Source organism: Phocoena sinus, chromosome 16, assembly GCF_008692025.1.
Source record: "Phocoena sinus isolate mPhoSin1 chromosome 16, mPhoSin1.pri, whole genome shotgun sequence".
Taxonomy (NCBI): Eukaryota; Metazoa; Chordata; class Mammalia; order Artiodactyla; family Phocoenidae; genus Phocoena; species Phocoena sinus.
Genome location: NC_045778.1, coordinates 60,045,034 through 60,072,155, shown reverse-complemented (window position 1 = coordinate 60,072,155; position 27,122 = coordinate 60,045,034). Strand labels below are relative to the sequence as shown.

Sequence of the window (27,122 nt, the reverse complement as noted above, 5' to 3'; positions counted from 1 at the left end):
GCTTCCTGCTCACCCTGATTCGTCCCATGGCTGAAACAAAAGGCCGGCAGCCCAGGCCATGCTGCCCAGCTAGGGAGGACACTGCCCAGCATGGCAAGAACACTCCCCTTCCAGGGCCTTCCAGTAGCCAGGCCTCAGGATGCCAGGGCGGTGTCTGCTGGGAGAGGTTACCACCCAGGAAGTCAGAGAGTTTGGTGGAAGTGCCCTGAGCACACAGAGCACCTGGCAGCAACTCAAGCTCAGACCTAGAATCCTGGGAGACTACAGTCAAGACCAGAATGACCTCACATTTTCTAGAACAAATACTCATGTGCCAATATTTTTTGACTTAGAATTATAAGGCAAAATTTTAACCTGGCCAGAGAAGTAGTGTGCCTAGAAGTGTCATACATTATTTTTTAACTCAAAATGTCCTTATTGATTTTTTTTTTGGCTTCTTAAAATGATACTCACTATAAAATAAAATTTAAAGCTAGAGAAAATTTTAATGAAGTACATAAAGCTCATATGAAATGCTGTAAATCAGATAAAAACAATATCAGTGTTTAGGTGAACATCGTTCCTAGTTTTTCTGACATGTTCCTGATATGAAGAAATATAGATATGCCTTATTTCTTTCTGTTTTTAATGTTTCTGGAATTAGGCTTACAGTCAATGTATACATTGAATATGGGGTTCCTTCTACATACTCCAAAAGAAACTGCTATTAGCATTTTAATGTCTTAAGATCATTTCTGTCAAAACACACTATTTAATGTTTTCCATAAATTAGTTTATATATGATATATATGACTATATATATATAATTTCTGTTTTGCAATGAGATTAATAGCAATGACCATGGATCTTCATTATAACTTTGTATTCTCATATGCCATGCCATTGTAATTTATTTAACCACTTATATATTTATAAACATTTAGGTTATTTCCAACTTCCAGTACTATAAACAATATTATAATGAACAGCCTTATACAAAATATATATATCTGTGCATTTGTTCCGTTTTTCTCTTTAGGATAAATTACTGGAAGTAAATACTAAGTCAAAGGATATAAACATTTCAAAATTTGATACACATTTCCAAACTTAGTCTTTAGAAATTTGGTATGAATTTACACTCCTGCTAACAGCATATGAGGGTATCAGTATTTTTAATATTTGTCATTCTAGTAGTTGAGAAGTTATTTAAATTTGCTTCTTTTTTCTGGTAACTAGTGATATAGCATACTGACATATGTCTGCTGGTCATTTTTGTACCTTCCATGAATGGCGTATTCTTTTTCTTTGCCACTTTTTCTCTTATAGTTTTGGTCTTTTCCTTATTAATTTGTATGAGTTCTTTATATATTAACATATTAACTCCATTATTTGGAAAATTGCTATACAGTGTTAGTTTTTAGTTGGTCAAATATATCAGACTTCTAGAATGAGTTGTGATTTTCAGGTCTGTTTAAAGAAGTCTCCCTCCACCAACTGTAAGCCCAGGATTGAAAGTATTCACCCATATTTTTTTCTCATCTTCTTAAGTTTACCTATATTGTATTTAATAAAATAAAATCCATCTAGAATTTATTTTAGTATAAGAAGTATTCTTCTCAGCTTCTGCTTTAAACACAGATTTAAACAAGCAATAAAGAAATTTTGCCATATGTTTCTTCTATATTACATGTGTTTTTACAACAGTCTAGCTGATGATTTTTTAAAAATCATTAAGCCCACTGAACCCATGTTGATCAACCTCTGTTCTGAGATTGTCAGAAATTAGGCCAAGAGAAACACCTCTCATCCTTGATCCTATCATCCTTGAAACATCTGCAAATTTTTCTGCAGTTATAAATCCAAGTACAATGGAAATTCTTTTTTTTTTTTTTTTTTTGGCACTGTGGCTAAAATAAGCCAGACCAATACTACTTGTGTGACCAAGGTGTAATTATTTTTTATTATGAAAATAAAACTTTGCCCTTCTGTGATATGCTTAGCTTTCCTTACATCCCCTGCAGTGGTAAGGACAGGGTAGAAGCTCTTTCAAAGAGAAGCCTAGGCCAGAAGACTTGGGATGCTTTGTCTTGGTAAGTCAGCAAGCTAGCGAGAGAGCACATGGTGACAGATGGCTGTGCTCTGAGTGCCTCTAACCACAGATTAGGCAATGGTCTCTGGTTGCAGGTTGGAGTGCAAGGCTGATTTTACATGTTAGCAGATATTGAGATCTTTGTTGCACTTAACTTCCTGAGGACACCATTTTTAGAAGAGGTTAATACCCTTGAGATAGGGTAAGAGAAATGCTGACTACATTCTGCTGGGCTCATGTATTACACTGACATTGCAGACAAGCAATTCCCACTGGATTGTGGTGAGAGATTATTTCTAAGGGTGGAAGAAAAGTTGGCTCAGGGATTTGCCCAACCAGGCTATTGAAAATGTCATCTTACAGTTCAGCTGAGTGCAATGGCAATGTGCTAATTCACCTGTAATGCCCATATCTCCGTTCTACACTTTTACACTTCTCTTGCAGTGGATGATAGCACTGGAGTTATAAACTGCATCTGCTGGAAGAAATTGAATAATACCAAATCCTCATCAGGTAATTTTATTTGCCACGCTTCTTTACCTTTACAGCTAACCAGTAGATTTTACTCAGGGTAACTCAGCAGAGTAGCTGGAGTACTAATTTTCACGTTTATTCATTGGTGAATTACGTTGATCAACTTGAAGCACTACACCCAGAACTTTGGCTGCTCTGCAAACTGATATTAGTGGGGAGCCAGTTGCTTTTCTTGCTCTCATTTCTTTGGTGCTCACTTCCTCCTAAGCCTACAGGAATGTGAATAGTTACTAGAAGTTTCAGTGTTTCATTTTTACCATGCCATTATTCCACAAGTCAAGATAGTTTAGCCTAATTGCTGATCAGGTGAGAATCCCCTTGCTCTGGGCATATCACTTGACCAAAGCTTTTTTGAAAGCTTTTGCCCTGACGTGGTTGCCACTAACATCTATGCTCCCATGATCTAAATTTTCTGAAATCTCTAGCTTGTTCAAACAAATATGCCAGGAGTTCTAAGACTGATGAGAAGGTAAGATAGGATTCCCTTGAAGTTAGCCATTAAATAATATAAACTAAAAAAGAAGTTTAAAATAGTATATTGAACTCATTGACTATAACTGAAACAGCATTTGGAATTTCTTGAGTCTGTTTTAATAGTCCTTAGGTAGTTTTTTGAGTTGCATAAGTTCATAATATTAAAAAAATATATATTGTGCAATAGTGGTGATCATTTTTGGTTCTAGAGAAGCTATGGAAACTGGGGCCTTGTTTTTCTCTGTTTTATAGCATATGCATTATGATGCCATATACACTGGGGTTATTCAGTAAATATTACCTGCTCTGATATCTAACATCTACTATCTATGTCCTCCTGTTATACGTGTGGTAAGAATGTGTAACACTTGGAGTAGTTTCTTTTTTTTTTTTTTTTGACATTACCTGTCAGAACCTCAACTTCCTACTTTGACTGTACTGACCAGTGAGATGCTCCTTTGCTTAATTTTCTGATGTATTTATATTTAGAATTTGGCCATCACGTTCATATAACTTTGGTATTCCTATTTCCTAATTTGGGAACATCTATATCAGTGGTACTACTTAGCTTAGGAAGCTTTGCAGATTAGAAAAAACTTAAGGCAGACAACAGGTTTTTGCTCAGATATCTCAGAGGTAAGAAATAAACCTATAAGACAATCAGATATTTGAACTTTCATATATGTCCAGGGTATTAAAATTATTTGCAGATTTATGGTTGTGGTATTGTCACGATCTTCAATCAGAAGGTGTAGTTTCAATATGCATACTTGTTTTAAACCAAGGGTCAGTGGACTTTTTCTGTACAGGGCCAGACAATAATTGTCTTCTGGTTTGTGGGCCATATGGTCTGCGACTCAACTGTTCAACACTGCCATTGTTAACACCAAAGCAACTATAGACAGTACATAAACAAGCATGGTTGTGTTCTAATAAAACTTTATTTACAAAAACAGATTGTGGGTAGATTTGGTCCTTGGGCTGTAGTTTATCGACTGTTGTTTTTGACATTGTTTTAATTTTCAAAATCAACTCTTTTTTTTAAAATAAATGGCAGCAGAAATATTATATGATTCAGTAATTTTTTAGATAAAATGTCTATTAATACTGAAAGTGAGATTTTTAAAATATCTGTAAGTAGATGAATAGATGAACAGTCACAGTTGGTAGCCTTAATCAGAAATTGCTTTGAGAATAAAAAGTGAGGGTAAGGGTACAAGGAGAAAGCCTGAAAGTGATTCTCATCATGTTATATATGAAGTGATATTTTAAAATTGTTCCCAACTAGTCCATTCTCTCCTTTTAATTTAATCGCCCTCGGTTTTAAAGCTTTCCACTGGAAAGTGTCCATTGAAGACTAATTTTTTTAAGCGAAATTTAGTCTGAGTCAAAATCATGTTCTAGTCAGTTACAGTATAAAAATATAATATTAACTCCTATAAATGTCACACTGATTGTACCATTTGGACTTAGCTTATGAGAAAAGTTAAGAAAGCTTGGAGCTTAATATTAGAATTTTAAAGAGGATTTATCTTTCAGCGTGGAATAGGCTACTTAAAATGAAATTCTGTCAGGCTCCAACTATCTCATTATACTCATTAAATTACACAGCTTGAGCCCTTCTTTTGGCAGTTTGGTTCACCCTTTAAATGAAAGCTGAGCCTCTTTTTCTCAGACCAGCCCTCAGTCTGATCATTTCAGCAGTGCTATATGAAGCATTTATTATCACCTATAATGTCTGAATCATGGCAGTGAAATTTATAAATACTTTTAAAGTTCAACCTAAATGGAAGAGGACTTAGGGATAGGAACCCAGACAGAATAACTTTTTAAAAAGTAGTACTTGGGTATTTTCTGAAGAAACCCAGTAAGTTGAGTAACATTAATGCTGACTGTGTTTAGATTCCAAGCTATTGGTTACTGGTCTATGCAAAGTTCTCCGAGCTCCTTAGGTTGCTGTTTCCCTTACTATAGTCAGTGTGTTAAAAGTAATAATGCCGGGCTTCCCTGGTGGCGCAGTGGTTGAGAGTCCGCCTGCCGATGCAGGGGACACGGGTTCGTGCCCCGGTCTGGGAAGATCCCACATGCCGCGGAGCGGCTGGGCCCGTGAGCCATGGCCGCTGAGCCTGCGCGTCCGGAGCCTGTCCTCCGCAACGGGAGAGGCCACAACAGTGAGAGGCCCGCGTAACGCATAAAAAAAAAAAAAAAAAAAAAGTAATAATGCCTTTGCACATTACAGAGCCATGGTTATCTAAGTTGTGTTAGATTAAGAAGCACAAAATTTGATCAATAGACCATTATTCATTCCATTATAGGAACCCTAGTATATGACAAAGCAGAAATAATACAACAGCAGGAAATAAGTAAGCATTTAACAAATGTTGTTGGTTCAAGTAGATAACAATATTAAAAAAAAGGTAACTGTGATCACTGTCTTACAGCTTACATAAAATAACCCAAAGAAGATAGAGTTGTGTATTTATCACAATAAATATGGGGGTATCTATGTTAAGCTCTTATATGTCAAGCTGTTAAAGCAATGAAAGCTATCATCAGTGACAAGAGGGATAAACTAAAACATTTTTTTCAAACTTTTATGTATTAAAATGAAATCAAATAAACATAAAAAAGAAAGTGGAATGGGGAGAGTGGATGTAATAAGCATAACTGATAAAGCTTCCCTGCATTTTTTTCAGAAATGAACATAAAGTGTTCAAAAGATATGAAGGGCTTATACATAAAGAAATGCAGAGAGCAGATCATCTTATAAAAAAACACATGGTCTCTCTGGCAATTTAAAAGCAAAAATAAAACATTATAGAATCATTATGTATTTTTTAAGGTGTTAAAAATCCAAATGACTGAAGCCAATATAGGAGCTGCAAGCCCACACACATTGCTGGTGACACCTTGTAAAAAGAGAATGGTTTGATTGGGGTTTTTTGGCAAACATTCTGATAATATGTAAGGAACTCTAAATCTGTTTGTACTTTTCTATCCAGTAATCCCCAATGAAAGACCCCAAAGAAAACAAAATTTCTGTCTTGAGGGCTTAATTGTTCATTTTCACAAGTAGCTGACATTTATTGAATGTTTCCTATAGATCTGACATTGCGCTAAGCTCATGATGTAAGGGTTAACTAAGGTCATACACAACAGCTCCATACGTGAAGGGCACTGTTAAATCCGCATCATAACTGAGGAAACAGGTACAGCAAGATTAAGCAGTCTGCCCAAGGTCACACAGCTAATAAGAAGTGACCTGACATTCAAGCCAGGTCTGTCTGACTCCCTTTACCCAAGCTGACCTCTCAGCCCCATACAGTGGTAGTGATAAAAACCAAAATAAAAAATTATGAAAGAAGGAAGAAATATTTAACGAGATTAGCTGAACAAACTGTGGCATATGAACATGACAGAATGCTATTTTGTTATTTAAAATGCTGAGTTGTATAGATTCTGTGGATACATATGTGTATTTGAAGTGATGCTAGACAGAAAAACAACACAAAATTGTTTACACACATGAGCTATAACCATGGAAAATGTAATTATACTCATGGGTCAGGCAGCAGAGAATAAAGAATAAGCAGGAAGGCTCTAGAGTCAGAGACCGCCGGGGTTTGAACTCCAGCTTTGTTGCTAACTAGTTATTTTACTGTGGGCAAGTTGCTTGACCTCTGTGTGACTCAGTTTCCTCATCTGAAAAATGGGGCTAATAATAAGAGTGGTTGTGAGGATTAGATGCACTTGATAGGTTATAAAGTCTTTAGAACAGAGAGAGAGAGAAAGAGAAGGTTAGCCTAGTTACTCAACAAAGAAAAGTGAGAGAGATTAGGGTGTTGAGGACCTTGGTGGAAAATCAAACTCTGGCCAATTTGCCTTCCCCATAAACAACCACAAATGGGGACTCTTGGGCACCTTTCCCCTCAGGCCAGGCCTCTGTCTCCCAGCAAGGACACTTTAAAGGGTTGTTTAGAGCTATTGCCACCAAACCCGGCTGAATCACACAGAACTCAGCTCAGGCAGGTGTAGAGCCCTTTGCACAGGCGATGCAGTGGTAGGAAAGAAGACAATGGAACTCACCCACCGGGTTGTCAAGCCTTATGCCTTTTATCCAGTAGAGGATTTCAAAAGATTACGCAGATTTCCTACAGTAGAGCAACCAATCAGAAGTAGAACAAATAAATGTCTCCTGTCGGTCTTACCACAGACTCTCTCCCAAATGTGGTGAAGTGATTTTGTTACGCATTTCTCTCCTTCCTTCTGGCCCCAACAACTACAGCTGCTCCGAGTGCAAGAGAGCTGAGCTTAACCTCACAGCTTAAGAAGCTGCAAGAGACCATTGCGCAGAGGACAAAGGTAGAAATTGGGGACATTATCCGGATCAGAGGTCACGTCCGCATGTACAGAGGAGAGCGAGAAATTTACGCCACTGCTTATTGTAAGCACAAGATATCTCTGCCAAATTGGTTGTTATTCTGTGCGTGTGTCCAGTAAACTCATTCAATGAAAAGTCAAACTTCTAAAAAGTTCAAATAAAAAGATTTAACTCTAATGAAGGAACAACATGCTTTCTTTAGAAAAGTAGCATTTCTTAATTTTATTTTGAAGAGGTCACTATAAATAAATTGGGAAAGAAAACAAGTGATTCATGGTATATGGCTGACAAATTTTATTCAACATTTGGACACCATAGTAGAGGCTCTGAGTGTGAATCCATTTAGGGAAGAGTGTTCATAGTCTTCAAAATGATGGAAATTTCTTGAACACCATTGAGTCCATTAACTTTGAAAGAAAACAACTAATCAAAAGTGTGACCGTTCTCTGTCGTCTGAGTGGTGCCGTTTGCACCGCTCTGGCTGGTTTGTCCTTGGAAATCTCAAGGACAGCCCAGTTGTGCCAGATCAGTGAATACACTCATGCGCTTTCCCTAGCCCTGGTCTCCTCTGGCCATGCCTGTGTCACTTAGGGTATCGCATCCCCTCTCGCAGGATGACTGGGAACCATTCAGTGCATTTAGACTGTGATCCTGGGCATCCTTGAGGAAGGAGACCCACCAAGTGCTCCGTTTACTGTTGTCCTGGCAGCAGTCTGGACATGGGAAAGAACTAATCTCAGTGTAATTTCTGTGGCCTGCTTTCCCCTGTGGCTTGTTAGATAAAGTGGATGATCCAGTGTGCAACATTCAAATCGCAAGGATGCTTGAGCTGCCCACCATCTACAGGAAAGTTTATGACCAGCCCTTCCGCAGCCCAGCCCTAGAGAAAGAAGAGGCACTGAGGTAAGTTCTGGACTATGACTGCCGAGGATGTGACCACAGCAATGAGGCCAACCAGTGGGATCCCAGATTCTGGGGTGGGCCTGGGTCCAAATCCTGAACTGTCCACTCACTCACTGTGTGGCTCCAGGTAAGTGTGTCCCCGCTCTGGATGCCTCAGTGTCCTCACCTGTAAAGTGAAGGTGTTAATAGTGCAGGTGTTCTAAGGTTTGGTAAGGAAGATATATGTGTAATTGGAGTCTCCGAAGGAGTGGAGTGGGGAGCAGAGAGAAAATATTGAAAGAAATCATGGATAAAAATTTTCCAAGTTTGATGAGAACTGTAAACTCACAGATCCAAGAAGCTCAGTGAACCCCAAGGCAAGAAACGTGAAGAAAACTGCACCAAAAGGCACATCATAATCAAAGAGACAATACCAGTCGCTCTCAACCAGGGATGATTTTATTCTCTTTCAGGGATGGAAAAATAAACAGGAGGAGTAAGAATACATGTATATTTGTTACTATACGCCTCAAATAACTCAGAGGAGACAGAAATAATCATAGTGGCTGCCGGCGGTGGGGGGCGTGGTGGGAGGAGGACTGGAAGGAGGATAGAAAGGAGACTCTTCACCACGTACCCTTCCATTTTTTAAACATATTCAACATTTGTAGATTACATATTCCAAAAAATTATATTAAAAAAACCCCAAACTGTAGACCTGTATAAAGTAAAACGTGGAAGTTCTCCATTTTCCTGTCTCCCGCCTCAGTGCCATTCCCAGAGGTTACCACTGTGCAGAGGTTGATGTGTGTATCCTGTTAGACGTTTTTCTTCGGTTGCATACACAAGCATGAATATCCACCCACGTATTTTGTGGGTTGTCATTTGCTTCCTTACAAAAATGGCACCGTCCCTCACATACTATTCTGCGGCTTGACTTTTTTTCTAAATCTATCACGAATATCAGTTCCTGTAGTTCTGCCTCATCCTTTTAAACAACCACAGTGTTCACTGGGTGAACTGCTCCTTATGTCAAAAACATGCATCAGTATAGTATTGCACTTGCTAGCTGTTTCAGTTTTACATGCGTCCAAAAGGAACAAAAGGAACAGTTTTCTGCAGGGCTTGTTAAAACTTTCTCCCAGCAGCAATCCAGGCACCCTGGACCTTGACAGTCTCACGTATCTGCTGAGTGAAAAAGTCAAAGAATTCCTTGTGGAGAACAGAGTGCAAACCTTTTACCAGCAGGAGCTGGAAACGGTGGAGTCCCTGCTGTCCCTTGCCAACCAGCCTGTGATTCACAGCGACTGCTCCGGGCGAGTAAGTGCGGCATGACCATGTGAGAATTCGAGGCCCCTGCCCCACATCTGCAGGTGGAGGGTGTGGGTGGACATGACTGTGGCATTGAGACTCACAGGGTGTACCCGGAGTATAGAGGTTATGTTGATTCTATTCTGGAAAAGTCACTGACCACTGAGAATTTGAAAGAATGCACATGCATGCCCTTTTCCCCTCCTTAATCTCATAAAGCTTAATCTTCAGGTAGAAAAAAAAATAAGGTTCATAGCACTTAGTACTCACTGAGATGGGTATTTAATGTCAGCAGGAACCAACTGAGGGGGAAATAGATGAGAAGAGCTAAAATTATCCTTCCAAGATTATTTTTTGATCAGCAAGATGATTCTTGAACTCGAACCAAGGTTTTTAATGACTTATTCTGTCTTCTCCAGAATAAGGTTGATCTATCGTGTCTTAGGAGTTTGAATAAAGATCAAGTTGTATTCAGTCTGGTTTATAAGTAAAAATTGCAGGGAATACTCAAGTAGTTTTTTATTCATCCTAGAAAGAGCTGTCCTCTTTTTTTTTTTTTTTTGCGGTATGCGGGCCTGTCACTGTTGTGGCCTCTCCCGTTGCGGAGCACAGGCTCCGGACACACAGGCCCAGCGGCCATGGCTCACGGGCCCAGCCGCTCCGCGGCATGTGGGATCTTCCCGGACCGGGGCACGAACCCGTGTCCCCTGCATCGGCAGGCGGACTCTCAACCACTGCGCCACCAGGGAAGCCCTGTCCTCATTTTTTAACACGCATAGTGTTAGAGGTGAACTCAAGTTGTTTGGTGTTTACTTATTTGCTTGGAATTAAGAATTATCTGAGACTTTGGTTTTAGGCTTTCCTTTTCATTGCAATTCCTTAGTTTTTTTGTTGCTGTAACACGACTTGTATTTATTTCATTTATTCCACTGGGAATGATCTCTGCTTGAATGTCACCTTCTTGCCCTCCCTGACCTTCTGCTCTGATAGCCACCAGCTTCCTCACTGTGTTATCACTCTGTTTCCACATTTCGTGATAGCACTGGTATTTATTTGTTTTGTGTGCCTATTACCCCACCAGAATTTAAGTTCTCTAAGAGCAGAGCCTTTGTCTGTCTCATTCTTTGCTCTCTAGAACAGGGCCTAGAACATGGTTGGCATAAAGTACGCTCTCCACAATTATTTGTTGATTGAAGGAATGAAAACTTTTAAAAATTCAAATAGTCTGGGAGTTCCCTGGTGGTCCAGTGGTTAGGACTCGGTGCTTTCACTGCTTTCGGGCAACTAAGATCCTGCAAGCTGTGCGGCACAGCCAAAAAACAAAACAAGAAAACAAAAATAGATAAAAAAATAAAAATTCGAATAGTCCAGGAAACTGTCTAGTTTTTAAGTTTCCTTCCCATCCTCCTTCCTCATCCCCTTTCTACAGAGACGAGCACCATCTCATGAGTATCCTTCTGGAGATAATCTGCATCTATAAACTAGAAGTAGTTGTATCCCCTTTTTTACACAGATGGTATCATACTAAACACTATATCTACCTAGGTTTTCATTGGACAGCATGTCTTATAGGTCCTTTCCCAGCCATACTTACATATTTGCCACTCTATAATAATCTTTTATTATGTGTATCATAATTTCCTTAAGGGGTCTCTCCATTCCTGGACTGTTTAGATGTTTTCTAGTCTTTTGCCATTACCACCAGGGCTGCCATGAGTACCCTTGTGAGGTAACATAATTATGCTTTGTGATTCTGGTGGAACAGATACCAGGTCTCTGTCCCGACCTCCTAAGCATGACCACTGCTTCTCAGTTTCATTCGTGAACTTGATTATCTCTTCCTGTCACCAGGCTGTGTGCCCAGTGACCCGCAATTTCATACATGGAGGTGAGGGATATTGTTTCAGGAAACACCGAGGTGGGGAGGGTCAGGACTGGCCGCTTTGTTCTGTGCCACCATTGCTTCTGCACAGTTGTAGCTCCCCAGCTGTCCACTGACAGCAGGAGTGACCTTCTTCCCATTTAATCATTTAGAGGAGGCTCAGTGCCAACTTGGCCTCCCAGGACTTCTGACCACTCTCTTGGCATGTTTAGAAGGAAACGTTGAAGCTTAGCAAAGACCACATCTTCCTGTGAGCCAGCTCTTCTGCGATAATTAAGTAGGGAGAATTGAGGACTAAAAGGCCCCTCCATCAGAACATTCCAGGGAGGACTTTTGGTGTGATATCTTTTTGAGAATGCTTAGAAAAGAAATTTGTATCTGCCCAGTGCTGTATGTTTAAAAAGAAATGAATATGGCAGTATATCTGTTTTGTCTTTGGAAACTACTTTTCCGTCAGTTATGAATTATTCCCTCACATGGCTCTGGTTGGGGGGGTCAGTGTCATTAAATTGAATTCTGTTTAATAGAGCCTGGGAGACCCAGGATGCTTTACAACGATGGTGAAACCTTAGATCCTTTGGCACTTTCTGTAGTCATACAGATGAAAGCTTAACAAAATAAATCATTGTGATGTTGTCTTAGCTTAGAGGCTGGGGAGAGTGGGTTTGAATGTTTTCCCATTTTCTTTTTTTCCACAGTGGCCCTTTTTAGCAAATCCAGAAACATGATAAACAAACCTTGCAAAACCATTGTTTCTTTGACAACTCGATAAATGTTGAGTTTGTTTGGGAATGAAGACTATATATATATTTCAGAGATCCACCCAGTTCCTGACCTGCCACAAGGAGAGGCCCACTAAGGCTCAGCCTGTTCAGCTGGTCACTGTTTTTGTTTCTGAACAGTTTCGGTTTCCTGAATGGGATGAGTCTGTCATTGCTCTTCAGAAAAAGACAAGAAAGACATACATCTCAGGCCAGGAAAAGCTACTAGCTAGAGGGACGATTGGAGGCTTTATCCTTGAGACTGTGTCTTTATAACCAGCAGGGAATTATGTCCTGAGTTCAGCTGAGGCAAATGTTTTTAGAAAGGAAGCTTCACATATTGTTTATATTTACAGAGAGCCTTTTCTGCTGGGTCCTCCTTGTTCACAGCTGAAACTGCTTTTACTCTCCCAGGCCTCACACCCTCTCTTCCTGCTGCTCGATCTGACTGAAATCTGGGAGGAGGAACCGGGCTTTCTGTATGGTCTGAGGATAACCAAGAGTCATTTTTAATGACAGGAATAATCGTGCAACAACATTTCTAGTCAGTTTCCAATTTATTTCTATATTGGGAAGAGACATAATAAACTCGACCCTTAGGATCCTTATATTAAATTGACCAAAGAAGACGAATGTCCTGAGAATTATGAAGATGAAGTAGTTATAAAGTCATGTAGGGGAGCCTGTGTTGGGTTGAGCGTTCTTTTCCTAAGTGAGAGCACTCAAGTATGAAATTAAAAACAGCTTTGCCTCAAGCCCCCCTGAATAAAAAGATATGTGACTGAGGATCGCTGGGAGAGGTGTTTATTCTAAACACACCCAGATAGCTTTTCTGCCCGTGGGAGTCATCAAATATTTCTCAACCTGTTCTCCCTTAGAATGGGTGCTGTCATAACCTGGAGTGCTTGTCAACTCTCAGGCCCTCCTGTTCTACTGGCCAGGTTCTCCAGGCCTGTTCTGTTGAGGAAAAACCTAGGCTATTAATTAAGAACGTTAGTCTCTCCTGTTCAGCTCAGGAGAGCACATTTGTGAAACATCACCAAGATCTGTTAGACTCAAACAGTGCCTGTCTGGGAGGCCTCTTCTAGAAAGCGAAGATTTCTTTCAGGATGGAGCTGTCAATACTTGAGGCCATTTGGCCTCTCCCTGTCACTTTGTGGGAATGTCATTAGCAAATCCCAGGCCCACTCTCTGTTTCAGCTTCTGTGAGTGCTGCCCCAGACAGCCTCCATAAGGACCTTCCATTAGAGGAGTAGGACTGTGCCTTCAAACACTCTTTTGGAAGCTTTGCCACGTTTCTTTGGCACTCTGATCTTTCTAGTATCTTGATGTATTTCTGTCACATTACAAATGGATCTGTACCTTGAAGGACACTTATTACTTACACTTCCTTTGTTTTAGGAATGAACTGAAAATCCCTAATGGAATAATTAGGAGGATATCGCCTACCTATATGGGGTATTTCCCCTGATTGCACACATATTTTCTCCATCACCCACTGTGTGTCAGGGAGCAGGTGGCCGAGATGAGTCCCCAACTCAAGAAGCACACAGCCTAGTTAACCATGGTAGGACATAGCTGAAAACCTGGCCTCCTTGAAATAAGAAGTAGGATGACCTGGTAACCTCTCTAGGCAAACTTGACTCTTAGAGAAGGGAAGGGATACTGAAATTGAGGAGAGAGCAAACTGACAGCAGCAGAGGGTCCTTCCTCATGGTGTTCTCGCTTCCCCTAGGGCCCTGTCCACCTTCAGCCCATGGACCCTCCCCTTTGACAGATCTCTGCACAGCTCTTTGTCTCCACTGTCCTCCATTTAAAATAAGGAGTCTATTTAATACTCTCTATGTGCTGGAATCCCCAACTTATTATTTCAATGTGTGTAAAATTCTTTGATGTCTGTAGGAAGAAGTTGTATATATGGCCACAATTTTAATGAAAAAAGTGAGCCAGTAGCTATAGAATTTTTGGCTCTGTATAAAAAAATAAATCAAAGATTGTCATTTTGATATTTCCATTTTGTATCATTGAGTTAAATGAACTAAACAAACAAAAAATCATAACCAAGGTGTGGAACAGTTATCGAGTGTGATTCTGCCAGAGCAAACTTCCCAATCCTCCTTAAATACCATCCTGCTAGGCCCGTGCATACCTGAATCTTTTTGACTCAGTAGATTAAAAAGCCTGTTGGGTGAATTTATAACCAGTTGGTCTAGGGAGTTGCCCTCAAGTGCTGTAAGATGGGACTTATTTCTTTTCTTCCTTTATTTTTTTTTCCTTTTTTTCTTCCTACAGATGGATTTTAAGAATGACACCACTTCCAAGGCAATTCATAGTATATTTAGGAATGCTATAAAGCTGCTGCAGGAAGAAGGACTTGTTTTCCAGAAAGATGGTGGTTTTGATAACCTGTTCTATGTAAGAAACCTGCAACTTAATTTTTTTTCTTAGCTTCAATTGCAAATATATTTATTACTTAGGATTGTTTGTTTCCTGTTTTTTAAAAATCCGTCATTAGGAGGTACATAAAGTAAGGAGTGAAAGTTGGCCCTTATCTTTCCTCAAGATACCGCTTTTAACGGTACATCCTTTGGCACACACGTAAATATAGGCTCCTGTTACCAAAAAGATGTGATCTTCCTCTAAATCAGGATTTCTCAACTTCAGCACTGTTTGAGCCAGATGATTCTTTGTTGTGGGGTGTTGTCCTTTGCATTGTAGGATGTTTGGCACATCCTTGGCCTTCACCTACTAGATGCCGGTAGCAGCACCCCCAATTGTGGCAACCTAAACGTCTCCAGACATTGCCAAGTGTCCCCTGACCCAGTTGAGAACCACTGCTCTAAATAATGCTCAGCAACTTTGGGGGATGCCAGAATAGCACATCACAGTCATCTTTCCATATTAGTCCTTATAAATCTGTCTCATTCTTTTTGACATCTGCATGGTTTTCCATATTGTGGGAACTTGCCATAAATTGTTTAACCACTTATCTCTGATGGCCATTTATATTGTTTCCAACTCTTATCCTCACATATAGTGTTGCTATGTCTGTTTTCTTGCGGACTTATGTAAGTATTTCCATAAGATTGACTCTTAAAAGAGGAATTGCTGGAGTAAAGGGCATGTACCTTTAAGCTTTTGATTGCCTCCTTCAAAAGTGGTGCCAATTAACATTCCCATCAGGGGTACAAGTGTTTGCCTACCTCATACTTTGAGTTAAAAGTTCACCTCTCACTGCCTACCTTTAATATGGGAGGAACCAAGCTGATACTGATGTTATCGATATTGATGTCCACTTTAGTAGCATAGATGTAGCTTCAGCTGTGAGCGATTCTCCTGAAGACAGATCAGAACTCTGGGAGATCCCAGAAGCCTCATTCTTTACAGGCATGATTCCCGAGGGGAAGCTTTCCTTAATAGGACATTTTCTTGATGTTGATTAAGTCTAGTGATTCCCCATTTTAGAACATTTTAAAAAATTAAGATATGTTTTAAATACTATTTAAATAACTTCTGAAAAGGGTATTCCATTCCGTATAAGGGTGAGGGCAGCCCCCCACCCCCCCACCGCCTCCCAGGATGGGCAGGCCTGGTGGGAGCTGATTGCTTCTTGTGGGGTTGCCCAGCATGGAGAAGCTCATGCTGGGCAACTCACCCTAACACCCTCCCACCCCCACCCGCACCCTCACATCGCCCCCCGGGAGGCTCTGCGTGGCCTCCTGGGTCAGTAGGAAGCTGCTCTTCCTGAGGAACAGCAGTCCAGGAGTGAGGTGTGGCAGGGCTGGGGCACTTCCTCCTGTGAATCAGTCTGAGCTGGAATGGGGTGATCCAGCTCTAATAGCTCTACTTTCCTCAGCAGAGCCACCCCCCTTCTCTGACTTCACTCCCCACTGCTACCTCAACCCTGGCTCCTAGGTTTCTGTTTTCCTGAGGGCATTGCCTCAGGGACAGAGTTATCTTTTCTCTGTATAGTGCTTTCCAGCTTTCAGCAGCTCTCCCACATTACCTTACTTAATCTTCCCAACACCCTGTAAGTCCAGAGAAGGGTCCTTATCAGAATCCCCATTCTTAAATCTGCTCATTCCAAGTCCATCAGTCCAGGGAGCATCCTGACATATGTGTTTGTTTGCATACTTTTTTTTTTTCTCCTTCTTCCTTTTTTCCCCTTTCTTCCTCTTTTTTCCTTTCTTTCTCTTTGATTTTAGATTTACTGTTGAACATGAAGGTGAAACCCATTTGATGGCTGCTTCCCTCTTACTGGAGCTGGCTGAGAAAGGAACCTTGGTTATGTTTGCCTTTGAGAACAGACAGTGTTTCCATTCATAAACTAGATTTACTCTCTTGCTAGCTTTGCCTTACAGTTTTATTTCTTTTGTTTTTTTCCCCTATGGTTGGGTGAAGGAATGTGAAACCCAAGATAGAAAAGAAGAAACACAAGAGGAAAGAGTCCTCGGGTTTGATCACTTGTGCCTCCCTCAAGAATATAATGAATAAGAGAAATTTTATGAATGTGTTATGAATATTTAAGATGAAAGTTGCTCCTTGAAAGCAAGGGATTCCAGCTTTTCTTTCTATCATGGCCCCCACCATGATAGGAGGTAAACCACCTCCCGAGGGAATATGCCTGTGGGTGGACTTCAGAGCAGTGAGCTACTTAGGGACAGAACTGGTTTGACAGCTGGCCACGTATCAAAAGCGACACTCTATTGGTGTAGGGATGAGGATTGTTATGAAATCTTTAGAAACTATCCTAAAGACTGATTTGGGTGTCTGGATGACACAACCTCTGTTTTACTTAACATTTCTTTCCGAACTGTTTTTCCTATTTAGGTAACCAGAGAAGACAAAGAATTACACAGAAAGATCCACCAGATCATTCAAGAAGACTGCCAGAAACCAAATCGTAAGTGGTGTAATGTACATGTGTCTCGGTGCCCTGGAGGGGGCTGTTCCCTCCCGGAGAGCACTAGATGGAGAGTCAGGAAACCTGGGACCTTTCCCAGTAACAACGTGGAAGCATGACTGGTCAAGATACCTGCCCTCTCTGAGCCTCAGACTCCTCCTTCCTAAAGTGAGCGTTAGCCTTGCACAGTTGTTCTGACATGGGCCACACGTAAGAGTCAACCTTGGAGCTTTTTTGAACATACAATACTCAGGTCCCACCCCTAGGGATTCTGATTCACTAGGGGCTGGGATGGGGGCTAGACAGGCGAGCTCCTCAAGTGATTCTGATACAGCAAGGTCAGCTGTTACGCTAGGACTTTTTAACATCCTTCTGGTTTCGTGTCCTCTGTAATTTGTGTTATTTCTTGTTCCACTCTTCCTTCTTGTCTCTGAACCCAAACCTGACATTTTCCTCTCTTCTAACATCAAGCCCTTCAACGTTGGGAGGAATGGTTCTAGACATTACAGTTTGTGAACAGTGTAATTCAGTCATCCTGAAACCTGATAATTTGCAAAAGAAATGGTTGAGAAAATAGTTGGTTTTAGTGGAGTTAGATCAGCCCCTAGTGGTTAGAAACTCAAACTGTAGAGAGTCTGATAACAGACATTACCATTTTCATACTAGTTAGAAAGAGAAGAAAGCATAAGTCCTATGTTTAAATCCTGTGTAAACTGATCGCTCTTAAAGGTGACTTTTCAAAGTCTACCTTTTGCAAACATGTGCTATTAACAAATGTTGGCATATGTCAACAAATGACGCCAGAAGGAAAGTGGAAAGGCTTGTTAGTGAGCACAGGCCTCCTCATTCTGCTTTCTTTCTCTCCCAGGAGGTCCACCTCCAGTCCTTAAAGCCCATATATCCCTGGGGCCTGGACCTGTTCCAGGCTGAGTCAGCAGGTGGAGCTGGACCAGATCTCCAGCCCTGGTGTTTATGGTATGCAGCCTTATTTAGCTTGTAAGGACCCATGAAGTCACCTCCCAGAGTGGTGTGACAACAGGTCTTAAAATAAACTGAAAGCAAAATCTCTTATTTTAATGCAAGGTTTCTAACTATTGTTCACTTCATTCAGAACAAGAAGGATAAATATCCTTTAGTTGGGGGAAAAACCACCTATCCACAATTTAAGGAGCTTTTTAGAGCTGTGAAATGTGGGATTCTTCAACCGAGAAGGGATGAGAGGAGAGGCTGGTCCCCAGGTGACATTCCTGCACTCATGGTAGTCCCAAGCCATCTGGCTAGACTCTTATTTTGATGTGTATTAGGAACAGAGTGGATTAAAGTGATCCTAGGGCCTGCTGAAGCAAATGAAAGCAATTCACACTTCATTTCTTAGGAGAACCAAACAGCCTTGGTGACCTGAGGGTCTATAAAGTGGCAGGTTATATATCCACTTCTAATCCACAGGCCAGCTTCTGCTTTGGTGAGTGTGTGTGTCAAGGTGGACAGGCTCTTGTTCTCAGTCTATAAATGGGAGCCTTTAAAAAACATAAGCCAATTCCCTGGAACTAGTAAACTCCCAGGAGACAAATTCTGGAGCATGAGTAACTGAGAATACCAGTAAACATACCTTGTAGGAACTGTCAGAGTCTGTTGCAGCCACCCCTTTTCATAAGAAATACCTATGACATTAAAACATTATTCTGAATAATGTATGCACAGGATAAAAAGTCAAAAAGTACAAAAACACACAGAGAAAAAGTGAGACTCCCTCCCAACACCGAGCCCCAGGCTCCGTGTTCCCCTTTCCAAAGGCAGTGGGTGTTACTAGTTTCTGGCATATCCTTCTAGAGATGTTATATGCACTTATAAGCATGTTTGTATAGTTTATCCTTTCTAAAAAACATAAGTAAAGCTTAGCATACAATACTCAGTGTTTTATAGCTTGTATTTTAAATCTAACGTTGGCTTGTAGCAGCCATTCAGCAACAGTATGTGTAAAAGTACCTGTCTTTTTAATGGCTGCACAGTATTCCACCATATGTATTGATAGATATTCGACCATTTATTTAAGTATTCCTACTGAACCTTTAGTTTGTTTCTAACCTTTCAGTATGAAACATAGCATTGAGTTTTCCTTGGCAGTATGATTGGTAGGAGAACTTAAAACCTTTAGTTACTTATGAATATTTCAGCAGAGGGTAAACCTACAATAATGAAAGGATTATAAACATGGGCCAGTTTTTGGTCCCTAAAGCACTGATATAGGGTTTGTCTGAAGATGGCCCGCATGGCATAGTTGTGAAGAGCTGGGCTCTGGAGCCACCTTGCTTGGGTTTGAATCCCAGCTCTGCCACTTTGTAGCTGTGTGGCCTTGAGCAATTCTGTGCCTCAGTTTCTTTATATGCAAAGCAGGGATAATAATCGTACCTACATCGTGGGTTGTTATGAGGATGAAATAAATTGGTGTTTTGTGAAACTCTTAGGAATATGGCAGAGTAAGAACACCAAGAATCCTTCCCTCCACTTAGACAACAATTGCATCTGTCTGATGTAGCTATTTTGGAACTCTGGAGTCTATCAAGGTTAGCAACTTCCAGAGGAAGGTTTGGACAATGAATTGGGGTTAATTTCAGTCAATTTTCAGATCTTAGTAGCAGCTACTTATCCCCCATCCCCAGCTACATGGCAGGGGGCTGTGCATGTGTTTCTGGAGCAGTTTGTACAGAGCTTGTGGGAGCTAGCGGGGACAAAAGGACCCAGTCCTCCATGTATCAGGGATTTGTGCTCTGATCACCAGTTGCTGCTTCTGATCACAGAGGTGCAGGCAGAGAGGTGGGTGGCCATTGTTGTACCTCCTCCCATTGTTGTAAGCTGCTCACTCAACAGCTGAAGTGACTTCCAGGAGATTTAAAAGACTGGCACCCTTTTTTTTAAACCCCTTCATTTCTCTTTTTTACCTCTTTTGGAGCCAGAAAAGAAAGACTAGAACATTCAAAAGCACCTGCATATATGGGTAAAATTAGAAAGCGACCACACATGCCCAGGGAAAGTCACAGGCTCAGAAATAGACCTGAGAAGACCTTAGGTTTCCATCTCAGGCTGCTCCTTGGCACAGAAACAGCCTACAACAACCAAAAAAATAAAAACAATAACAAAAAGCAGCAAACACCACAGAAGGTGAAGAATCTAATCTCCAGAGTTACCACATTATTAGATTCAAATGTCCAGTTTTCAACTAAAAACGAAAGACATTCAAAGAGACAGGAAACTATGGCCCGTTCAAAGGGAAAAATAAGCAACAGAAACTGTCCCTGAAAAAGACCTGATGGCAGATTTATTACCCAGAGACTCTGAAACAGTTGTCTTAAAGATGCTTACGAAAATGATGGGTGAACAAAATAGAAAATATCAATACAGAGACACAAAAGCTAAAAAGAAACCAAAAAGAAATTCTGAAAAGTACAGTAACTGAAGTGAAAAGTTTACCAGTGATTCAAAGGCAAATTTGAGCAGGAAAAATCTGAAGAAAAGTGAACAGAACCTAAAGAACCTGTGGGACATCATCAAATGGACCAACATATGCATTGTGGGAGTCCCAGAAGAAGAGAGAAAGGGGCAGAGAGAATATTTGAAGAAATAATGGCTGAAAACGGCCCTAATAGGATGAAGGATATGAATATAAACATCCAAGGAGCTCAGTGAACTCCAGTTAAGATGAACTCAAAGAGAGCACACCAAGACACATTATAATCAAACTTTTGAGAGTCAAAACAAAAGAAAGAATCTTGAAAGCTACAAGAGAAAAACAACTTGTCACATCAGTAAGATGATCAGATTTCTTATCTGCAACTTTGGAGGCTGGAAGGCAGTAGGCTGATATATTCAAAATGCTAAAAGAAAAGTAACCTGTAAACCAAGAATCTTAGGAGCCTAATACACTTAAAAGAATTATTAGTCTGTGTTCTTGGGCACAGTGTATAAAGTTGTGGTTTTGTGACATCAACAACTGAAAGGGGTGGGGACAGAGCTGCAAAGGAGAAGTAACAGAGGTTTTATATATTATTGAAGTTAAACTAGAATAAATTCAAATTAGTGTGTTACAACTATAGGATGCTAAATGTAATCCCTGTGGTAACCACAAAGAAAATAGCTCTAGAATATACACAAAAGGAAATTTTAATCATTTCACTATTAAAAAAATCAACTAAACGCAAAAGAAGACAGTAATGCAGGAATTGAGGGACCAAAAGCTATAAGGCATATAGAAAACAAATAGCAAAATGACAGATGTAAGTCCCTCTTATCAGTAATTAGGTTAAATGTAAATGGATTGAACTCTCCAATCAAAAGACAGAGATTGGCAGAATGGATTGAAAAAAAAACCCCAAGAACTCTAACTGTATGCCAACTACAAGAAACTCACTTTAGATCCAAAAGCACAGATAGGTTGAAAGTGAAAGGACAGAAAAATATATCCCATGCAAATAGTAACCAAAAGAGAACAGGGGCAGTTATACTAATATCAGACAAAATAAATTTTAAATCAAAAATGTTGCAAGAGGGCTTCCTTGGTGGCGCAGTGGTTAAGAATCCGCCTGCCAATACAGGGGACACGGGTTCGATCCCTGGTCCGGGAAGATCCCACGTGCTGCGGAGCAACTAAGCCCATGCGCCACAACTACTGAGCCTGCGCTCTAGAGCCCACAAGCCACGACTACTGAGCCTGCAAGCCACAACTACTGAGCCCACGTGCCACAACTACTGAAGCCCACGCGGCTAGAACCCATGCTCCGCAACAAGAGAAGCCACGACACTGAGAAGCTTGCACACCCCAACGAAGAGTAGCCCCCGCTCACCACAACTAGAGAAAGCCTGCACACAGCAATGAAGACCCAACACAGCCAATAAATAAATAACTAAATAAAAAAAATGTTGCAGGAGACAAAGAAGGACATTATATATTAATAAAAGGTTCAATACAGCCAGAAGACACAGTAATTTTAAACATTTTGTACCTAATGACAGACCGTCAAAATATATGAAGCAAAAACTGACGGAATTGAAAGAAGTAAGTGGTTCTATGATAATAGTTGGAGATTTCAGTATCCCACTGTCAATAACGGATAGAACAACTAGACAGAAGGTAAGGAAATAGAGGGCTTAAATAACACAATAAATCAGCTAGATCTAACAGACGCACACAAAAGACTACCTGACAACAGCATACATACAGCATACAACATGTACGTGGGACCTTTTCCAGGAGAGACCATTAATTAATTCTCAATAGATTTTAATAGGTAAATATCATACAAAGTATCTTCTCCAACCAGCATCTTCTGAAGTTAAAAGTCAATAACAGAAGTAAAACTGAAAAATTAACAAATTTGTGGGAATTAAACAACACACTCTTCACCAGTAGACTAAAGAAGAAATCATATGGGAAATTAGAAAATACTTAGAGATGAATGAAAACAAAATTCCAAAGTACCAAAACTTCTAGGACACAGAAGAGCTTTGTATGAGGGGAACTGTATAGCTAAGAACACTTATAGAACTTTACAATTTAAGGAACTAGAAAAAGAAGAAGAAAGTAACTCAAAGCTAGCAGAAGGAAGGAAATAATAAAGATTAGAGCACAAATAAATGAAATAGAGAATAGAAAAACAATAGAGAAAATCAATGAAACCAAAAGTTGGTTCTTTGAAAAGATCCCTAAAATTGCCAAACATTTAGCTAGGTAGACTAAGAAAAAAGAGAAAAAACTCCAGTTACTAAAATCAGAAATGAAAATGAGGACATTAGTACTGATTCTACAGAAATAAAAAGGATTATAACAAAGTACTGTAAACAATTGTACGCCAACAAATTGGATAACCAGGTGAAATGGAAATTCCTAGAAACACAAAACCTACCAAGACTAAATCCTGAAGAAATAGAAAGTCTGAATAGATACATAGTACGGAGATTGAATCAATAATCAAAAATCTCCCAACAAAGAAAAGCCTTGGACCTGATGGCTTCACTGGTGAATTCCAAACATTTAAAGAACTAACACCAATCCTTCTCCCCACGTGAATGGAAGGTCACTTAGTGAACAGCCTTACCAGGCAACCCTCGACGGCAGAATGGCCTTTGTGAAGAATTAGTTTAAGGCCTTTGGGGCAGTCAGCATTGCTGACCACATATGCCTGTAAGTCACCTTGAGCCCTGAGCCTGAGCACCCAGGTCTTAAAAGAACTAAGATCACAAGCCGAGCAGTGCTGAAATTCCCAGGGCTTCCTCTCTGCTGTGTGCAAGCCCAGTCTGGTTGGAGTCCTTCACCCTCCGTCATCAACCCTTCCTCTCGGGAAGAGTCAAAGCTTCTTTAGAGCAGGGACAAGGTTATGTGCATCTTCTTAGGTTATGGATATGACGATAGAATCATAGTAATTCTCCATGGAAGAAGCCCCCACCATGGGTCTCCTTTCACCCACACAACCATGAGTGAAGTGGGTGCTTTTCTTCCCATTTAACAGATGAGGATGCGGACTGAGAGACCTGGACCACTTTGCCCCAGTCATAGAGCCAGCATTTTTATTCGGGTCCTTTGGACTCCAGAGTCAGCTCTCTGTCTGCACTCTGTCCTTGCTCCTCCTTGCTCAGCGCTGCACATGTAGTAGGTGTTCAGGGAATCTTGATCGAATGAATGTTGAAGAAATAGCCTGGAAATGTGGAGACCAGGGGAGGTGGCGAGTTTCCCAACAGTAACCCAGTCGGGAGGAACAATGAGTTGACTAGCCACTAGAGGTCAGAATTTGCAGGTCTTTGTTAGCCCAGGACCACTGCCTGTGAGCATCCCTGACCCTTAGAGCTGGGAAGGACCTCAGAGGTGCCCCCCAGCCCCACTCCCCATGGGTCAGAAAACTGAGGCTTAAAGATGCAGTGACTTGCCCAAAGCCACAAAGGTGCACAGAATCTCAAGCATGCTTTGCCCATCACCACAACCCCTCTTTGAGGATTTTCCTGGAGCCTAAAGCATTTTATCACCTGAAAACAACATTCAGTGACTGTGCAGAGCACTAGTGGGCCAGATGCTGGGGATATGGCGGTGAGAGGCCTGGCCCTGTGAATGGGGCTTTGGTGGAAACTGGGGAGGGTTTGTTTCCAGGAATGAGGTTTGACTTTGACTCGATGTTACAAATAAATTTTACATCATCACCTAGGAAATTATATAATTTTATTATAAATTTTATTTCAACTATACATATGCATGTATAGTTGAATATAAAGTTTCTCAATGTTTATCGTACCTAAAATGCAATACATTCTGTAATCTCATATTCTAGTCTGTTTGGTAAGAAAAGAATGCTAACCACAACCCACTAAATTGATTTCATGATCCTCTAATGGTCATAACTTCAGTGTGAATACCACTACTCCAAATCATTGATTTCTACTAGGAAAGCGGTCACTCGTCCTGAACTGCTACGAATGGTCTCATTTGTTTTGGGTAGAGGGTGAGAGGTTCCTAGAATACAGCCGTCACAGGCAGACTTTTTGGAAGCCTAGGCAGAGAAGAGTGAGAACAGGCCAAAGGTCACCACCGCAGTCCCACCGTCCAGGAGTTACAGAAGGAATTTGGAGGCTGCTGCAAGCCGGCTCTGCTGTCAGCCACAAGAGGGCTCCCGCCTGGGAAGCTAGGGGGTTAGAACTGAATGCACGTGCTCGTACATGTAACTTCATTAGAGAAAAAAGCCTACCAAGCACTAAATCCCCACTGGGTTATGAGTGTAAAATTATTGATTGGGAATCCTGGAAGGTTGAAGGCCTGCATCCCCGAGCAGTGGTCCATGGCACAGACCTGAGAACAGGTGTTTTGGTTCGTTCTCACTGATAAGCTAGACCAGTGCATCTCCTACTTAAATGTGCATAAGAATCATCTGGGGATCTTATTAAGCTGCAGGTTCTGATCCAGGAACTCTGAAGAAGGACTTCCATTTAGAGGAGAGGACAGGAGAGAGAGAGGAGGGTCTGACAGGTGTGTCCAAGCTTAGCCAACTCCCTTTTTCCTGCAGACGTGGAGAAGGGCTGCCACTTCCTGCACATCCTGGCCTGTGCTCGCCTGAGCCTCAGCCCAGTCCTGAGTGAAACTGTCCTGCGGCAGGTGCTGGAGCTCTTGGAGGACCAGAGTGACATCGTCAGCACCACAGAGAACTACTACACTGCGTTCTGAGGAGAGGCCGGCAGGCAGCACGAGTGGAGCGGGGGAGGAGGAGAAAACAGGTGGCGTTCACTCCCGGGCTCTGATTTTAACATGGTGCTGAGGCTTATAGGCCTGGTGGCAATTATCTCATAATAAACTATGAAATATGGTAATTTGAAGAATGGAACTTGGTATGAATTCTGGAGGCTGCCTTCTGCCTGCTGTATCCTGGGAGAAAAGACTTCTCTCAGCCACGACATACAAGAAAACCCTTCTCATTGGCCTCCTGGCTGGACCAAGCATCACTCACAGAGCAGAAGAGGAAGAAACTGTTGATAGCAGAACTGGTTGGAAGCTCTGTTGTGGTAAAGGGGCATCCCGTGGAAAAGGCGCTCGTACTGCGGGAGCTGAAGAGCATACAGATCACAAGTTCAGACACTTTTTAAAACTTCAGACTATCATGTACTTTCTTGGTGTATGTTGATGGTTAAGAACCTGGTATAGCGGACTAGTTCTCCCTGGATGAGTGTCGCTGACCTACAGTTTCTGTGGGTCGAACACCAGTGATGGGTCCAGAGTCTTGGGTTGAATTCTGTCTACAGACCAACGCATCGACAGGAATAAACAGGATCCGAGGCATGGCTCTGTATTTGTCGTTTTCCTTATTTTCCTTCTGAATCAAAAGGTGCTTCAGTACATTTCCCTGTGCTTGAGGACACTGTGACTAAATACATTATCCCTTAATACCCTGAAGTTCTTGGCAGAGGCTGCTGACCAATTACTTGGCAGTGGTAGATGTTATTCTCAAGGTTACCATTGAACGTGCAGGATGTCCTGACAACATCCAAACACTCAGTATTTGCCCAGACAGGTGATGGGTCATGCTTTTGCTCGGAACAGCAAGGTAAAGGGAAAAAATCCGAGGTATGTAATAGGCTTGTTCTTACAGGACGATGACAAATCCAGCCAGCGAAAACAAAGTTCGGAGGAAGACATGGCGTTAATTCCAGTCATTTCACAAAAGGCACATCTGCCTTTGGCTGCTGCATTTGCACTTGATGTGATAAGCTTTTAATGGCTCTGCTGGAGAGCCTGCAGGCCTGGCGCGTTGTGCTGCTCTGTGTGGAAATGGAGTGGCTTTGCACTTAGAAATTGACTGTAGCTCCATATGTCAGACCAAAAGCTAGTACCGACAGATTGCTTCCTGTCTTGGACTTTTCTGACTTGCCCTAAACCTCTGTGCCTGGTTCCTAACAGCGATTACCCAGAAAGCTGCCCCGTGTTGAGAAGGGTCCCTGTAGAACGGAATTTACCTGGAATGACATCCCAGTAGTTCTTCCGTAAGGTCGGCAGCTGATCCGTATTGAATACATCTCAGATGACTGGAGCTGCCGGGAAGGAGTCTTGCACCAGAACATAAAAAGGGCACATCCTTGCCCACAGCTGCCCCACTTCTAGGGTTTATCCCAAGGAGATGGTCACATAGATGGGAGAGGATGAATGCACACGATGCCCATTGCTGTGTAATTTAAAATTCTGTAATTGGGAAAAATATTTGTCTATAGAGGAAAATTAATTATGGTAATGTACACTATGAAATACTATGCAGCCATTAATTTAATGGAGCAGACAGATATTTTCACCATGGAGCAGGATTCCCAGTAGATTTAGTGGGAAGAAAATTGAGTTTTAGTGGGAAGAAAATTGAGATCTGTTTATATAATACCACTGATCTGAAACTACCTGTGTGTGTATG

The 27,122-nt window shown here is 41.3% G+C and overlaps 1 protein-coding gene across 8 annotated transcripts in view; it reads left to right on the top strand.

The window, feature by feature from the left end:
* STN1 (STN1 subunit of CST complex) overlaps positions 1-27,122 on the top strand; it is a 49,062-nt gene that overhangs the window by 10,750 nt on the left and 11,190 nt on the right. For 4 of the 8 annotated variants that reach the window (XM_032608203.1, XM_032608207.1, XM_032608202.1 and 1 more), the window contains 7 exons: positions 2,516-2,584; positions 7,365-7,523; positions 8,240-8,363; positions 9,488-9,662; positions 14,589-14,711; positions 17,127-17,199; positions 25,239-26,005. In XM_032608203.1, coding sequence (XP_032464094.1) covers positions 2,516-2,584; positions 7,365-7,523; positions 8,240-8,363; positions 9,488-9,662; positions 14,589-14,711; positions 17,127-17,199; positions 25,239-25,396 — 881 coding nt within the window. In that variant the 3' untranslated portion in view covers positions 25,397-26,005. Of the gene's footprint in view, positions 1-2,515; positions 2,585-7,364; positions 7,524-8,239; positions 8,364-9,487; positions 9,663-14,588; positions 14,712-17,126; positions 17,200-25,238; positions 26,006-27,122 lie in introns of those variants that run through there. The other 4 variants (XR_004346184.1, XM_032608206.1, XM_032608208.1 and 1 more) reach the window with 2 other exon arrangements.